The following is a 16,333-nucleotide window of genomic DNA, read 5'->3' on the forward strand; positions in this document are numbered from 1 at the left end:
TTGGGATAATTACTGGTGCTACAAAATAACAGGATTGAGGATAATCTCGTCATTTTCGCTGGGGCCGGGCCTTTGGCTTTTGCCTTTTGGCCCGAGGGCGTTCGGCATCCCCAATTTCTATTGCCTTTTGGTCGAGAATCAGAGATTAATTTATGTCTAATGGCGGCGGAAGAAGGAGAGGTGGCGAAGGACCTAATCGAGATCCTAGAGGCATCGTCGATGCCGATTGACCTTGCATGGTATGTGAACCATATTCGCGACCCTGCCGCTGGAGCCATTGCCACCTTCGAGGGCACCACCAGCGACACCTTCGAGGGAAAATGCATCCTGGAGCTCCGGTACGAGGCCTACGTCCCCATCATGCTCCGACACCTGTGCCATCCGACCCCATCGCTACCTCGCCATCGCCCAGCACCTCAGCACCATCCCCGTTGGCAAGACCAGCATCTTCGTGGCATTATTGGCGGTGCATCGGGCGGATGCGCTCGAGGCATGCTGCTTCCTCATCGACGAGGTGAAGGCGTTGGCGCCCATCTGGAAGGAGGTATGAGCATGGGAGCTCCGATGTTGGATGGACGATTTTTTTTTTCTCATTCTACTGAAGTGAGATTTTGATTCCGTTGAACTGAGCCCAGATTCGGTGAAAGAAGGAATAGATCATTCCCATTCCTTTCTGGAATAGGAATCAAAATGGGACTCTCTTCAATTAAACAGTTGAAATTGAAGTTATCCATTCTGATTCCTATTTCAGATCTTAATTATCCCAACCAAATATCCCTTAAATGAAATTGAAGCAGCTCTTACGTATTATGATGTAAGATTTAGTCGCCTCAGAATCTCAAATCGATAAAAGAAGAGCCGCTGGAAGAAAGGACAGAGAAGATGCGCCAACTAGAAGAGCACGGAAATAAGACTACCGTCAATTGGGAAGAAGCTTGGCAACATCCCTTGGAGTCTATGTCCAGAGGAATTAAAATGGTTTGGGAGACACAGCTAACATCAGGGAACATAAATCAAGAGACTGATAATATTAAACCTTCATTGAATAATATGATTTGGGAAGGATGGCAAAACTACAAATCATTAAGTTTATCACAGAGAGGCTGAAATAACTGTTTAAGACATTAAGAAAGAAGAAAATTTGAGTGACACTCTGGGGTAATGCCTAAGGATTATTATGTGATTACCTCTTTAAAATCTAGACAGATTGATCTGTGCAGCATTATTGCTTATTGCATGTGCAAGATATGAAACCATCAAGCTGGTATCAGCACTATGAATGAAGTGAAGCTAATCTAACAAAAAGAAGTTATGAAATTTTTTTTTGCTAAAGAAAATCAATTTGGGGCTTTCATCAAAAGAGCGTGCAGCATCACACCAGTCAAGTGAAGACTCAATGGCAATAACAATCAAGTTATGCGAGGGGAAAAAAAGGTTAAGGGCAACAGAACTAAAGCCCATGTCCTCCACTCAAGCCCACTTATGGCTCCCACTGTGCAAAATTCTCTTATAAATAAAGTACCGGTGATACTTCCCTTTTAATCACACACACACGCACGCACGCAAAAAACAAAAAAAAAAAAGAAAAGAAAAAAAAGGAAAAAAAAAAGGGGTCTTTGGCTAGGCCAGAAGTATGCCGTATTCTCATGGTAGCAAAGAATTTTCTTTTTCAAAAAAAAAAAAATCTAGTGCAAAAAAAGAAAAAAAAATAAAGCACCAAATGGAAACCCAAATACTGGACTAAACGAATCATGATTGGCGAACCCCCAGGCCGGCCCAGCCCAGTCCAGGATCGTCGTGTCTCCGTCGCGACTCACGAAGGCCTGAATTGTGGCCGTTGCCGAATAGGGGTACGTGGCGCCGTTTCCATCGTGCAAACTAATTCCAATTCGTGACAGGCGATCCATTTGATTCATCTCAAAAACCCTAGCCATGACTCTATCCGGATGCCCTCTCTCTCCATTCCCGGCATCTTGCTTCGGGCGCGTGAAAGCCACGATCTTTCTCGTCCCCTCTCCTCTTCGTTCGATCTCTCTCAGGTAGGTTCGAAGCATACTATAGCTGTGTCCTCCCCCGTATATTTAGCGATTAGATTCACTCCAGTAATCTCGCACAATTCTTTTTTTTTATGCTTTCCTTTTGCTTCCGATTTTTGATGGTCCTGAGATATGCTCCAAATGCCATTAGAGTTATCTTTGAGATCAGTCACCTTAAATGTCACGTAAAATTGGTTTTTCTGCACTATATATTTTATGATGTTTTATCTTAGTTTGGTTCAAGGTACTTTAAAAAAAAAAAAAAAAAAAGTAATTTGTTGAGCCGTTATTATTAGGTGATCATGAAATTTTATCGAATTTTTAGATTAAGGTGGATGGGATAAGACTGCGAGTTTACTCCGATGCCGAAAATCCAGACTTTATTTCTAATGGTTTTGAAGAAGTGCTAATTCGCACAAACTCTATTGCATTGTCGGCTTGCCATTTGAGAAAATAGTTTGCTGTATTTGGAGAGCAAGTCTAATGCTTGACTTGATTCATTTTTCAATTCCTATTCTTTAAAAGTCCTCAAATAGTTCCTTTTTGCTGTATTTCAGCTCTAAGATTTGTTTAAATTAAGAGTGAGCTGGTTTAGCAGCTTTAATCAATTTGAGAATGAACAATGATATTGTTAAAATTTCTTATTCATGTTGTGTTGCTGAGATACTGGTGCCCGAGTAGATATAAAGGGGCTGATTGAGGTTTAGGTTAATGAGTTAACTAAGTTGATATTTTGATATAGGGTTAAGAACTAGAATTTTGGTTTCTATATGGAACACCAAAGTAGAGTCTGTCGCACCATCAAGAAACCACAGAACACGCATTATCCTATCTGGTCCAATATGATATGGAGAGATTATTAATATTTAATTAATCAACACATATCAATATATGGTCAATGATAAAGCAAGTTCTGCCTCAATTGAAACTGTTAGCACTTGGCACAGACTGTTCCAGCCCAATTTGGAACTTGCTGTGCAATGTGGGAGCATATCTGTAGTGTGCTTATTCCATGGCTAGCCTGTGGATGATCTCTTATATTGGAACTTGCCCCAACCCAAACTCAACCAGTTGACAGCCCTTACATACCTTATTCCTAAAGCTTCAGTCCAAAGTCATTGTTCAGTGTTTTATGATATCAAAAATTAGTGGACTGTTTGAAGCGGATCATATTGGACTATGTAATTATTTTCTGTAAAGTGGCATCAGTATAAGCTACGAGTATTGATTCGATAGACGTTAACGCATAGAGACAGAACAATATCTAAACCTAAAATTGACTTTTCAGCATGCAATATTTGATGAAATTTTTATTGTAAATGTGATGAAAATTAAGATTTTCATGTGCTTTGGATTACAAACTAGCTGACAGATGTTAGTCTAAATGGAGAACGATGCACATATTATAGCAGTCCTAGTACAGGGTAAGATTTGCCTGCGCACCTCACCTTGGAAAATTCAAGTCTTTTCCATAATTTTGATTATTTTTGGAGATTAATGTATAGTTCCAACTTCTCCTCTGCTTTGTGCACTGCTTTCAGTAAGAGAAAAATCTTGATCTTACCTCAAGCTGGAAATTCATAGCCTTTTGTCTTACAGTCTTTTATTGCATATGCAGAGCTATTTGATCTTCACTCTTTGAGGAGTTGACTAAAATGGCTGCAGGAAGAGCCATCCACCAGCTTTTGAGGAAGAGACCTCAATTTCAATCATCTGTAATCATCTCATCTCCTCCCCCATTCCCTTCCTCCACCGAGCTACTTGATCTTCATTACACAAATAGGTGAAACTTGTTCTGTGAGCAGTAGGAGAAGAACAAAAATTACCGATGGCCTTTTCAGTTATTGTATTCTTCTGGTTGAAGGGAGTTCTATTTTCTAGTTTTGGTGGTGGTTTCTAGTCAAGCTGCTTTTATTGTATTGTTTCCATTCTTTGTGCATTCAACTGTCTATCATTTATATGCAGGCCCTGTTTTTGCTTCCATCTTATGTGTTTAAGCAAGATCAAGAAAGTGTTGGATCCGCTGGTGTGAAATCACTAAGAGCATTGGCATTCCTTGGAGCAGGTGTTTCTGGTATATTGAGCTTTGCTACTATAGCATCTGCTGCCGATGAAGCTGAGCATGGCCTACCATGTCCAAACTATCCTTGGCCTCATAAAGGCATTCTTAGTTCCTATGACCATGCATCGTAAGTGGAGTGCTATCTCTATATTTACTAAAATTTTTTTCATTTCTATAACATTCTTATATTCGTTATACTGATTTAATTACATATTACCTGTATTCAATGACGTAATGCTTTGAGATCTGCTGTACCAACTTTGAAGAGATCCCTTGCTATCATTTAATGGCTAACCTAAGTAACTTGGCTGCAAAAAAAGTTGTCCATTTTAGATGACTAACATTTTGTCCATCCACTATGAAACATGCAAAGCTGTAGGTAGTTTTAATGTGGATGTACAATGATTGCAATACTAAATATAATGAACTCGAGCAGAATTCGGCGTGGTCACCAAGTTTACCAACAAGTTTGTGCTTCCTGCCATTCAATGTCTCTGATTTCATATCGAGATCTTGTTGGTGTGGCATACACTGAAGAGGAGACAAAGGCTATGGCAGCTGAGGTTGAGGTGGTTGATGGGCCGAATGATGAAGGTGAAGTGTTTACACGTCCTGGTAAATTAAGTGACCGTTTTCCTCAGCCATATCCAAATGAGCAAGCAGCAAGATTTGCCAATGGAGGAGCATATCCTCCAGACTTAAGCCTTATCACTAAGGTAGTATTACTGAAAATTTGGACCTAGATTTGCATCAATATTTGTCTGCTTCTTCTACTAATGTTCTTCTGCATATTCCTTCAGGCACGGCACAATGGGCAAAACTATGTTTTTGCCCTACTCACAGGATATCGTGATCCTCCTGCAGGTGTTTCGGTAATATTTTTTAATCTGTTCTTTAAGTATTATTGTGACATTTTTTCGATGCCCATTGTAGATCTCGTCACACTTTGATAATTCTTGGCATATCTGATAAATTAAATGGTGGTATGGCTCAAAAATTAAGTTTTCCTTGCACATTCAGTGTTAGGTTCCATGGGACCGAGTTTCAGTGCAACTCTTGTCTTTTAGCATAATGAGAGGAGCAATTCTCTAAAACATAATGAGAGGAGCAATTCTCATTTCAAGTTCTAGGAAAATTTGGAGAATTGCTCCCTGTTTGGTTAAGCTTAAGTTGCCATTGCTACACTTGATCTATTATTTGCCTACCAATTAAACTGCTAGGTTTCATCATTGGCCCTTCTCATGTCCTAGGCCGTCTTTACCAAGAAGAGCACAACCTTTTTAGGGGTTAGTGTAAGGTTGGCAGTGACAGCTTCGGTGGAAATTCCCAGAGTCTCCCAATTTGTTGGCTTAGAGTTGTGGTCCAATTGCGAATCCCATTTTGATGGGAAAATGTTTGGATGATGATTTTGTTTCCTAATGTTGATTGTTTGTTTTCTTCTGTTGTGCCTAAGTTGCATTATCTCTTTCCTGAACAATATTATTTCCATTATTGTCATATTTATATCTATGTCATGCATAGTCATGGATGGTAAAGGGTTGTTCACCCATGCGCTCTACTGTATTCAGCAAATGTTCGAATGTTCTAATGAATGCTGCAGTGCCTGTCAATTAAGTGAATATGCTAACCAGCTTATCTGGGCTTTTAGATTCGAGACGGTCTGTACTACAATCCTTACTTTCCTGGTGGTGCAATTGCAATGCCCAAAATGCTTATTGATGGTGCAATCGAGTATGAAGATGGCACTCCGGCAACTGAATCACAGGTAACATTCCTAACTTTTCATGTTTATATTTCTTTATAGTTGCCTCTCTAAAATGTAATGCTGCAAGTTGAAATAGGTTATAGAACTTACTACTTCTGTTGTCATGATTAGATGGGGAAGGATGTTGTGACATTCTTATCATGGGCAGCAGAACCTGAAATGGAAGAGAGGAAACTGGTAACCGGGTTTTGTTGTAGCTCTTTTGCATTTCTTATGTTCATTTTCCATCATTTAATCAAGGCGAACATTATGCTCGTATTTTTCTTTTTATGCAGATGGGTTTCAAATTGATCTTTCTGCTGTCGCTTGCCCTCCTCCAAGCTGCATACTATCGCCGTCTGAAGTGGTCGGTTTTTAAGTCAAGGAAACTGATTGTTGATGTTGTCAACTGATCAACTTCTTGGTTTATTTTGCAATTCAATGTGGAAGAGGGTAAGTCAATAATGAGTTCCTGTGATGTACACTGCTGTGATTTAAAAACTGTCTAGGCAATGTAATGATGGACATAGATGTCCCAGAACAGTTCTTTAGGGTGAGTGTAATCTAATCCAAAGGCTTTATGCACTATTTCTAAATTAGCGGAGTTTTCATGCTATTTGGCTTTCAAAATTCAAATTTTATGGACATATTACAATTGGTGAGTAAATTTCATTTAGTACATGCGATGGCTGTTTGGATTGCTAATTTTTGTGGAGAGACCTTCCGATGTCTGAAATTGTTCAGAGAAGTGTGGTAGGTTAACTACAACATTTGATCAAGGTTCAGGCTCTGGGTCTCTTTATAATCCTCATGAAATTCAGATCTGAAATAGCCACGGGGAAGATGAGATCATTTTTTTCGTTTTTCTTTTTGTGCCAAAGGTTTCAAACACCTGGAATGGAAATTCAAACAATAGAAAATAAGCTATCAGTTGAAGAATAAGCTTGCCAACAGCCTTGCTAGGGCGCACCACCATGCATCAAATCTTGGAGTCGCTCAACCACCCATTCCTTCGGCCTGCAAATATTGTTCCAGAATAAATTATATGGAGCTCACCGATCCGATCTCATGCCTGTACCGAAGGCATTGAATTGTCTTGTTCAACGAAGAGATGAAACTAGCTGGAACAACGGCAGTAGAAACAAAATGAATCGGGTAGGAGCTTTATGGGGCTCCATATGGACATATGTTTAGTTACATATTGTTTATACATTGGGTAGATCTTAAATATTAATTCAAATTAAAAATTTTAAATAATATTTTCTTAACTAATCTTATTGGATAAGGTCTGGAGTCATTATAAAATTAAAAAAAAATAAATAAATCTGGCTCATGAACCATATGGATTATAGGATATTATAATACAAATCTAATTTGATTATCCATAAGCTTATTGTAGAATTTGTGATTGGATTTATATAAATTTGGATCTTTAGAACGTAATGGCTTAAACATGACAAGTATGTGAGCATACATGCAAACGTATATTTAGTTTCACATTAGTTATATATTGAGTCGATTTTGAATATTTATATAGAGTCAAAAAATTTAAACAGTAATTTTTTGATTTTTTTTTTTTTTTTTTTTGCGAATACAATCCTAAATCATTACAAGCATAATACTAATTTAATCAAAATTAAACAACCCATCACGAAGATAGCTTCCATTTCCACGAATCATGATGACCCAAGATGTCTCGAATGGTTTGAGCATCTTAAAGAGCGGTTCTAATGCCTTTGAGAGGGATGCTAAAGAAGCAACCGACCAGTTCGATCTTTTGAATATATTGCAAAACAATAATGTTCTGAACCATTGCAGGGCCAACATGTGGATTGAAGTGAACTGAGGATGGAGATAAGTTGATGCACTGCTTGCATTGTAAGCTAAAGAGTAATTCTTTGTGCGCTGGGAAAGTAATAGGTAGCGTTCATCTTTTATTTCAAAATCTAAGATTATGTTTGATAGCTGATAATCTATCCAGATTATTGATAATTTAATGTAGTAATCTGAATTACTATATTTGATATATTTTTTGGATGGTAATCTAGATTGTCTTGACTCTAGATTGCCTTAGGAAGGAATGGCTCTCCAGATTATCATTTCTTTGACAATACTATAATAAAAATTTTAGACAAAATTATCTTCTAAAAAAATCATATAAATCTTATTGTCCAACCCTCCCCTCTTTCCCCACCCTCCTTCGCATGCACCCCTGAACTGCGACTTCTTCATCTCTTTTTGCTTGCTGTAGCTCTTCCATCTGTCCCCCACCACCTCCAGTGATTTTTCTATACCCATCCTCACCATCCCTATGGCTTCACACGCATCCGCCCTTTCTCCATCTCCCTAGTGCACGTGGTTCTCCACACTCTCCTTGCACGCCAGTTCTCCGTGCTACAACCACACTAACACCACTCACACCACTTCTCATAAAAAAAAAGAAGAATATTCGGACAAAATTATTAGAGATATTTTAAAAATTTGATTTCATATTATCGATAATCTGATTGTCATATCAATTACCAAACATATCAATCAAAAATTTTAATAATTTTATTACAATATTATCTGTATATATCAAACATAATAATCAATATTACTGATAATTTAATAGATTATTTTTTAAAATTATCTGATGATACACCAAATGCAATCTATGAGCTGAGTTTAACATTTTAGAAGATAGTACAAAGAGGTAAGGATAAGGAGCATCCTTGCAATCACATAAATGATTTAAAGGTGCTTGTGGGAGAGCCATTAATTAATAGGAGAAAATTGGGTTCTTCATACGATCATTAATCCAAGCAATCCACTTCTAGGCAGCCTCGTATGGTCCTAGCTTACTCTATCATTAGTCGTCTGCATGCGTAATTCAATGGCAGCTACAGAGTTCCTTTAGCCTTGCGTGATGAATGGATTGCCTCGTTAGCTAAGATAATGATATTGAAAATAGTATGATTGGGAATAGAAAACGGAAGCCCCTTGCTCCTCGGACACCAAATCCCCAATGGCCTTCTTTCTCAGCCAAAGTGCTTGCTTTCTGCTTGTTATCACGTACGCATAAGGACTATCATGAAAACGTCCGCATAGAAGTTCCCCCACGGTAAGGTCAAAACGGTAAATTTGGGTCGGGTAACCAGAGAAACCCTAGAGAGCGCTCTATAAAACTCCGGACTCGGCCTCTTCCGGCGTCGCAGATCCTGTCCTCCCCAACATGTCGAAGCGAGGTGACGCCTCTCTCCCTCCCTCCATTCCTCCCTCTCTATTCCGTCCCCCTTTCTCTCCCCCCCGGGGCGCATGTCGGGGTTTTCTTGATTTCCTTTTCTTCCATCTTATGATTCGATTAGGGTTTTATGATCCGATCCATCTAGCCGAATGAATCGCAGTCATGGCATTAGATCCTTTTATTCTGCTTAAAGATGCCTTCAGATGAGTGCCTTCTTGTCTTTGTTCGAGACCGCTGAAGAAGCCTTAACAAGTTTAATCTTAGCTGGATGCATGCGTCCAATTTTAGGACGATTGTAAGGTTGATTCCTTCATCGAACCAATCGGATTCCATTTTTTCATTTGAGTTTTTGTCTTCCATTTTTCTTCTGGAAAGTTTACGCTTTATTAGACCTATCCTGATTTTTTATCAGTTTGTTCTAAGTACCCAGTGAAAAATCTTAACTCTGCACTTTGATATTTGTTTTTAATTTGCTTTCTCAATCTTTAAGATTTTACCATTCTATCAGATGCTCGTGAGAGGCTAGTTGACTTAAAGACCGTTTAGGTGTCTATTGATTTATGTTTTCTTTTTTTTTATCGTTCTATGCAGTGAAAGCTGTTATCTTGCATTTCTCTTATGTTTTCAAACAACAAAAACTTTTTTTCTTTGTATTTATTATTGTTATATGTTAGAATTGAGTTAACATTGTTTCTCTGATTTACCTCTTGTTGCGATTCATAGGACGAGGAGGTTCTGCCGGAAATAAGTTCCGGATGTCGCTGGGTCTCCCAGTGGCAGCGACAGTCAACTGTGCAGACAACACAGGTGCAAAGAACCTCTATATAATCTCTGTTAAGGGGATTAAGGGCCGTCTCAACCGGCTTCCCTCTGCTTGTGTTGGGGATATGGTGATGGCCACTGTCAAAAAGGGGAAGCCTGACCTCAGAAAGAAGGTCATGCCTGCTGTCATTGTAAGGCAGCGGAAGCCATGGCGTAGAAAGGATGGTGTTTATATGTACTTTGAAGGTATCTTTTTCATTACAAACTCTTCTTATGATCTTTTTATGATGGATTATTGTATCTGATAGTTAATACTTCAGTTTTGGTGGCAAGCAAGACTGAGTTACCTAGTCCACTATCGCTTCTTTTATTGTGTGGATTATGATATCTGTACTAATCGCGGCTAACTGAGCAATGCCACTAAACAACTGCGGTCGGAACTTTTTTATCTCAAAATGGTTATCTGTAACTGCTTCAAGCATGGTACCATTTGTTTTTCCCTACACAATACAATTTTCTATTGGCTTGTATGATTTACCTAAATTGTTGATTTTTTTTTGCTGATATTGTCACATTATTTATTCTTTGGTTGTCTGAGGATTTGAATGTTTCTAGCTTGTATTGCCAAATCATTTATTATGTCCATCAAAACATCAATGAAGTCTTTTTTTTTTTTTTTTTTTTTTTTTAATTTGTATTACATCTTTTTTGCCTTTTCCATTTTTGAGAGTTTTGACCCATGTGATGGTGATGGGAGATATTTTTTTTCTCTGTGAAAATCTCCTTAAATTGTTGGAGCAAACCCATCATGTTTTGTATATTTGTAAGTGAATGTTCTTTGGATGTTTGATGTTTCTTTTGAAAGTGCAATACTTAAGAGGAAGTATTTCCACCCAGAAATAGTCTCATATTCCATTGCCTGGGGAAGCAATGTTGTTGCTGTTACCTTTTGGGACTGGACATTTGACATACATATACCTTTATTCTTTTGTTTTCTACATTTAAACTAAGAATCGGAGTAGACATGTTGTTTTCTACCTAACAACCTCTTGCTACAAGGAGTGGGTGGTGTCAGGTGTGATGAAGGAGATTTTTCTGGGTGAAAATATCCTTAACCTGTTGGAGCAAACCAATCATGTTTGTAATTCCTAAGTAGACATCACATAGAAAGTCCTTTGGTGTTGATGATTCTTCTTGAAAGTTCAATCCTTCCATGAAATTCCTCCACTTGATGGCGGTCTCATATACCATTGCCTGGAGTTGCAGCATCACTGCCATTGCCTGTTGGGACTGGCCATGCGGCATACATATACCTCTATTATTTTGGTTTTTGGTTTAAACTAAGCATAGTGTAGACATGTTGTTTTGTTGTCTACACAACTGCCTCTTGCTACAAGGAGTGGCTAGTGTTAAGTGTGACGAAGGAGATTTTTCTGGGTGAAAATTTTTTTAACCTGTTGGAGCAAACCAATCATGTTTGTAAATTCCTAAGTAAACGTCATATAGAAAGTCCTTGGGCGTTGATGGTTCTTCTTGAAAGTTCAATCCTTCCAGGAAGTTCCTCCACCTGATGACGGTCTCATATTCCATCGTCTGAAGCAGCAGCACCGCTGCCGTTACCTTTCAGGACTGGCCATGGGGCACACATACACTGCTGTTCTTTTGTTTTTTTATTTTAAAAAACTAAACTAAGCATAGAGTAGAGAATTGTTTCATTTCTACTCAACTGGTTCTTGCCAAAAGGAGTGGCCAGTGTCAAGTGTGACGAAGGAGAAAATCTCCTTAACTTGTTGGAGCAAACCAATCATGTTTGTAAATTCCTAAGTAAACGTCACATAGAAAGTCCTTGGGTGTTGATGGTTCTTCTAGAAAGTTTAATCCTTTCAGGAAGTTCCTCCACCTGATGGCAGTCTCATATTCCATCGCCTGGAGCAGCAGCATCGCTGCTGTTACCTTTCAGGACTGGCCATGACACATACATATGCTGCTAATTTTTTTTTTTTAAAAAATAAACTAACATAGAGTAGGCATATTGTTTTGTTTTCTACCCAACCGCTTCTTGCTACAAGGAGTGGGTAGTGTCAAGTGTGACAAAGGAGATTTTTCTGGGTGAAATCTCTTTTAACTTGTTGGAGCAAACCAATCATGTTTGTAAATTCCTAAGTAAATGTCATATAGAAAGTCCTTGGGTGTTGATGGTTCTTCTTGAAAGTTCAATCCTTCCAGGAAGTTCCTCCACCTGATGGCGGTCTCATATTCCATCGCCTGGAGCAGCAGCATTGCTGCCGTTACCTTTCAGGACTGGCCATGAGACACACATACACTGCTATTATATTATTATTATTATTTTTAAAAGGATTAAACTAAGCATAGAGGAGACAATGGTTTCGTTTCTACCCAACTGCTTGCTACAAGGAGTGGCTGGTGTCAAGTGCGACGGAGGAGATTTTTCTGGGTGAAAATCTCCTTAACTTGTTGGAGCAAACCAATCATGTTTGTAAATTCCTAAGACAACGTCACATAGAAAGTCCTTGGGTGTTGATGGTTCTTCTAGAAAGTTCAATCCTTTCAGAAAGTTCCTCCACCTGATGGCGGTCTCATATTCCATCGCCTGGAGCAGCAGCATCGCTGCCTTTACCTTTCAGGACTGGCCATGAGACATACATACACTGCTATTCTTTTCTTTAAAAAAAAAAAACTAACATAGATTCGGCATATTGTTTTGTTTTCTACCCAACTGCTTCTTGCTACAAGGAGTGGGTAGTGTCAAGTGTGACGAAGGAGATTTTTCTGGGTGAAAATCTCTTTAACTTGTTGGAGCAAACCAATCATGTTTGTAAATTCCTAAGTAAACGTCATATAGAAAGTCCTTGGGTGTTGATGGCTTTTCTTGAAAGTTCAATCCTTCCAGGAAGTTCCTCCACCTGATGACGGTCTCATATTCCATCGCCTGGAGCAGCAGCATCGCTGCCATTACCTTTCGGGACTGGCCATGAGACAGACATGCACTTTTGCTCTTTTGTTTATTATTTAAACTTATCATCACTAGATGCATGTTGTTTCCCACCCAGCTTGTATATACATGTGGGTTTTATGGGAACTTGAAAAGCAATTTAAGTGGGATCATGTGGTGTTTTCAAGTTTTCACCATGGTATCTTTGACTTCTAAAATCTTGCTTATAGCCTGCAGTAAAAGCATGTCTTGTAATTCATTACATTCTGCAATTGTCCCCTTATGTTTTTAAAGTTGCTTCTTCTACTGGAAGAGTGGCCTCTACTGGGCCATTTCTCAGTGAGAAGCATACATTTAACTATGCCAGTATCAAACAGCATGATGCTTTCTATTGTTGCATTGTGTTACCTGTCTCCTGGTAAATGTCAAATTAAAGCAGCATGCGAGCGCTGGCTGTTTAAACATTCGATGGAGAGCACTTTGAAGATTTCATGCTTGTGTCTTGTGTCCACTGGTGCACGCATATATGAGCAGCTTTATCTAGATATTGTTTTATTCATCATGGTACATGCTTTTAGTTTCATTAGCTATATTTTCAGTAACGTGGCTGCAACCACTGTGACCTAGTTGTCCCCACTTGTTACTGATCGAGAACTTTGATGAGGATTATATAGGCACATGAGATTATCAGATGTAGATCTATTGAAACCATAGAAGAATTGTGGTTATGTAGGCATGGCTACTTCTCATCATGCACTAGGTGTATGATGATGAAACAACTCCTTTATGGTTATTTTTTGTTTATTGATCTTACCTCAAATAACACCATCAAATACTGTTCGCATTCAAGCTCTTGCGCCAGTTGTGTTTTGCATGCTCTTGTGATATTAAAGCAAGCAAATTTCTGATATTTTATTTGAATGCCAATCTTGTAGATAATGCTGGAGTTATTGTCAATCCAAAGGGGGAGATGAAAGGTGAAAAATTGATCTCATTTAGTTGTGGTGCTCTGTGTGCGTTGTGTGTGTGTGTCCTTGTTCTAAAGGCTAACCTGATCTCTCGTTTGTCGGTGTAGTGATTCCTTTGTAAATATCATTTTTTATCAGAATTATATTTAGCTGAACGGTTGTATTGTGGCTTTGCAGGTTCTGCCATCACAGGACCTATTGGGAAGGAATGTGCTGATTTGTGGCCTAGGATTGCGAGTGCGGCTAATGCCATTGTGTAGTAATGAGGCTAGCTTGTTATTGAAAAAAAAAAAAAAAGCTTGAGGGAATTTGTTTCAGTACCATTGTTTTAATTCAGGGATGTTTCCTCATGGCCATTTATTGTTCTTAATCCGAATCTCCTGTTGTGCGCAATTTGTTATTTTAGATCAGTTGCTTGTGATTCTCTCCGTTGCAGAATAGTGGATGTGTGAGTCAAAAGTGATTCTTTTTTGTTTTTTTGGTAGAAATGTATAATCTACATCATTGTAAATAAAGTCTGTACAAGAAAGAAAGCCTTGGAGTCATGCACAATTCAAAAGTGAAGCAAAAAAGGAGGAAAGTATAATAACAGAAGCAAGAAAGGAATAAGCCTGTAGGACCATAAAACTGTGGTGAGAAGCCTGTGACTGCATATGTGCCCCACGATATAAGATCTGAAAGTATGTGGATCCATTCTGAAATATGTTTAACCATCGCGTGTGCGTGTGTAGATTGCAAAGGAGGAAGGAGCACTATAGATGACACTCCAGCTTGTTCTGGTTGCCGTTGGACTGCGCCGCTTGCCGGACGGTTTTGGAAAGAGGGGGGCATGATAGGAAAGACAGCCGGTCTTTTACCAAACTTTTTTATTTTTTTGTTTGATTGAACCAAAAAAAAAAAATAAAAATTTTGATTTTAATCTCATACAAAATCTTTGATTGTGATTCTAGTTTTTTATAAAATTCAGGCTCGGACATCAATTGAAGAAATTTTTTTTAAGAATTTCATGTAGAAGGATAGAATATAAAAATAAATTATTTAATAATAATTTTTTTAAAAAAATTTTATGTAGAAAATTAGAATATAAAATTAAATTATTTAATAATGAATCCTTAAAGAATAAAAATAATAATCATCAATGAAATCTACGGAGAGCCCGGATCAGAAGAAGAAATTAATGTGGGATAACTCTTCTTCTCCGTCTTCATCTTTATGTATCTTTCTGCCTTTGATGTTTTAGGGTGTTGGGATTTAGTTTATTTAGTATTGATAATGGCTTCATTCATTGTAGAGCTCATTAATTAAATCAAGTTTAGATCAATATTTGCTACATTGTATGGTTAAGATAATTAGATCCAAATAGTATGATCATTAATAATTATAAATTTTTTAACTATTTATTTAGAAGATAATTTAGTCCGTATTTTTGTAATAAATTAGAATAAAAAATTAATATATAATCAATGAAAATTCATCTTATAAGAATTTCAATAGAAATCAGATGGAAGGTGTAGGTAATTAAGGAAAAAATCATTATATTTGGTCCTCCTCGTGAAAGTTTGGTCACGTTTACAAGGAAAAAAAAAAAAAAAACCAAATGTACCAACTCTATACAATACCGTCCAACTAAAAATGCAGCTTGTCCTTTAACCACACCTCTCCCCACCCCCCACCCAAAAAAAAAAAAAAGAAAAAAAATGAAAAAAAAAAAAGAAAGATGCAGCTTGTCTTGTAAGTCCATCCGATCATAAAGCTAAAGCTGGAGAGTTGCCATGTGCTGTTCAATCTAGAGGTACAACCACAAGATAAGATTAATAAGTCACCAAAATTATGACCCTAGAGCTTCACCTGTCAATAGAATTTGGCGAACCCCTGGCTTCATTATCGAATTACTATTTACAATATTTTTGGGGAGAAAATGTAAAACATGCAAATTGTCCATGTTCGCATAGGCCCGGTTTCATTGCTTTGTTGATTTTGAAGTATAATAAATGAGACCTGGATGACGGGCATGATTGGTGCATTCGACATAATCATAAGTAATTACAAATCAACTATGAATCTATTTGAGTTTCACTAATCATGTCGCAGGCTTTTCTTCAATGTAAATACTTGACAAGTATCAGTGGATGATAGATTCTGTATTACCATTAATACTTGTTATCTTATATATCTGTTTCATATTTTGGTTCTCTGGGAAGAAATTATGTCTCATGTTTTACCTTAACAGATTTGCACGACTATAAACTTCATATTTATAGGCACAACGACATAGCGGGATACACAAACTATTACACCAGAGGCTTTAGAAAGTGCAAAAGCTGCACTTCACACCAGTGAAGTTGAGTATAAAGCTGAAACAAAAAAAGTTAACAATGCCTCGTAAGGCAGCTGGCCAAAGTTGGGAGCATCCAACGTCGGCAGAATGATCAGACAGTATGTTCAGCAACTTTATTTATATATTTGATTGTTGCTCTTTTGATATGTATGAATTCTTACTTTGGCAATTGTTAGTGGCTCCAGTTAAAATCAAACATATATTGAGGCTGTGATATGGCGAACTTCATGCTTTCATGTGCTTA

The 16,333-nt window shown here is 37.9% G+C and overlaps 2 protein-coding genes and 1 non-coding gene across 4 annotated transcripts; all 3 read left to right on the forward strand.

Moving 5' to 3' along the window:
• Positions 1-1,899: 1,899 nt before the first annotated feature.
• LOC105059182 (cytochrome c1-2, heme protein, mitochondrial) lies at positions 1,900-6,438 on the forward strand. The gene is made up of 8 exons (XM_010942415.4): positions 1,900-2,039; positions 3,655-3,751; positions 4,002-4,225; positions 4,535-4,814; positions 4,899-4,970; positions 5,747-5,863; positions 5,975-6,040; positions 6,139-6,438. Exons 2-8 carry the CDS (start codon positions 3,692-3,694, stop codon positions 6,253-6,255), a joined length of 936 nt encoding a protein of 311 aa, XP_010940717.1. The 5' UTR covers positions 1,900-2,039; positions 3,655-3,691; the 3' UTR covers positions 6,256-6,438.
• Positions 6,439-8,918: 2,480 nt separating this feature from the next.
• On the forward strand, positions 8,919-14,144 carry LOC105059181 (large ribosomal subunit protein uL14). Of its 2 annotated transcripts, none has more exons than XM_010942413.3 (4): positions 8,919-9,069; positions 9,792-10,076; positions 13,719-13,760; positions 13,929-14,144. In XM_010942413.3, the coding sequence occupies exons 1-4, from the start codon at positions 9,057-9,059 to the stop codon at positions 14,009-14,011; spliced, it is 423 nt and encodes a 140-aa protein (XP_010940715.1). In that variant the 5' UTR covers positions 8,919-9,056; the 3' UTR covers positions 14,012-14,144. The 2 variants fall into 2 exon arrangements, with proteins under 2 accessions (XP_010940715.1, XP_029124479.1); XM_029268646.2 differs by lacking the exon at positions 8,919-9,069 and adding an exon at positions 9,345-9,368.
• Positions 13,077-13,209, forward strand: LOC114912670 (small nucleolar RNA snoR137). The gene has a single exon (XR_003798376.1). It is a non-coding gene; the product is annotated as a small nucleolar RNA snoR137 (small nucleolar RNA).
• Positions 14,145-16,333: the final 2,189 nt, after the last annotated feature.

This window comes from Elaeis guineensis, chromosome 16 (genome assembly GCF_000442705.2).
Source record: "Elaeis guineensis isolate ETL-2024a chromosome 16, EG11, whole genome shotgun sequence".
NCBI classification, from domain to species: Eukaryota; Viridiplantae; Streptophyta; class Magnoliopsida; order Arecales; family Arecaceae; genus Elaeis; species Elaeis guineensis.

Excerpts from the sequence above, each read along its gene's own strand:
- LOC105059182 (XM_010942415.4), top strand. The coding sequence starts at position 3,692 with ATGGCTGCAGGAAGAGCCATCCACCAGCTTTTGAGGAAGAGACCTCAA. Across the intron at positions 4,971-5,746 it reads ATCCTCCTGCAGGTGTTTCG|ATTCGAGACGGTCTGTACTA; the intron begins GTAATATTTTTT and ends CTGGGCTTTTAG. Across the intron at positions 6,041-6,138 it reads AAATGGAAGAGAGGAAACTG|ATGGGTTTCAAATTGATCTT; the intron begins GTAACCGGGTTT and ends CTTTTTATGCAG.
- LOC105059181 (XM_010942413.3), top strand. Across the intron at positions 10,077-13,718 it reads TGTTTATATGTACTTTGAAG|ATAATGCTGGAGTTATTGTC; the intron begins GTATCTTTTTCA and ends CCAATCTTGTAG. Across the intron at positions 13,761-13,928 it reads TCCAAAGGGGGAGATGAAAG|GTTCTGCCATCACAGGACCT; the intron begins GTGAAAAATTGA and ends GTGGCTTTGCAG.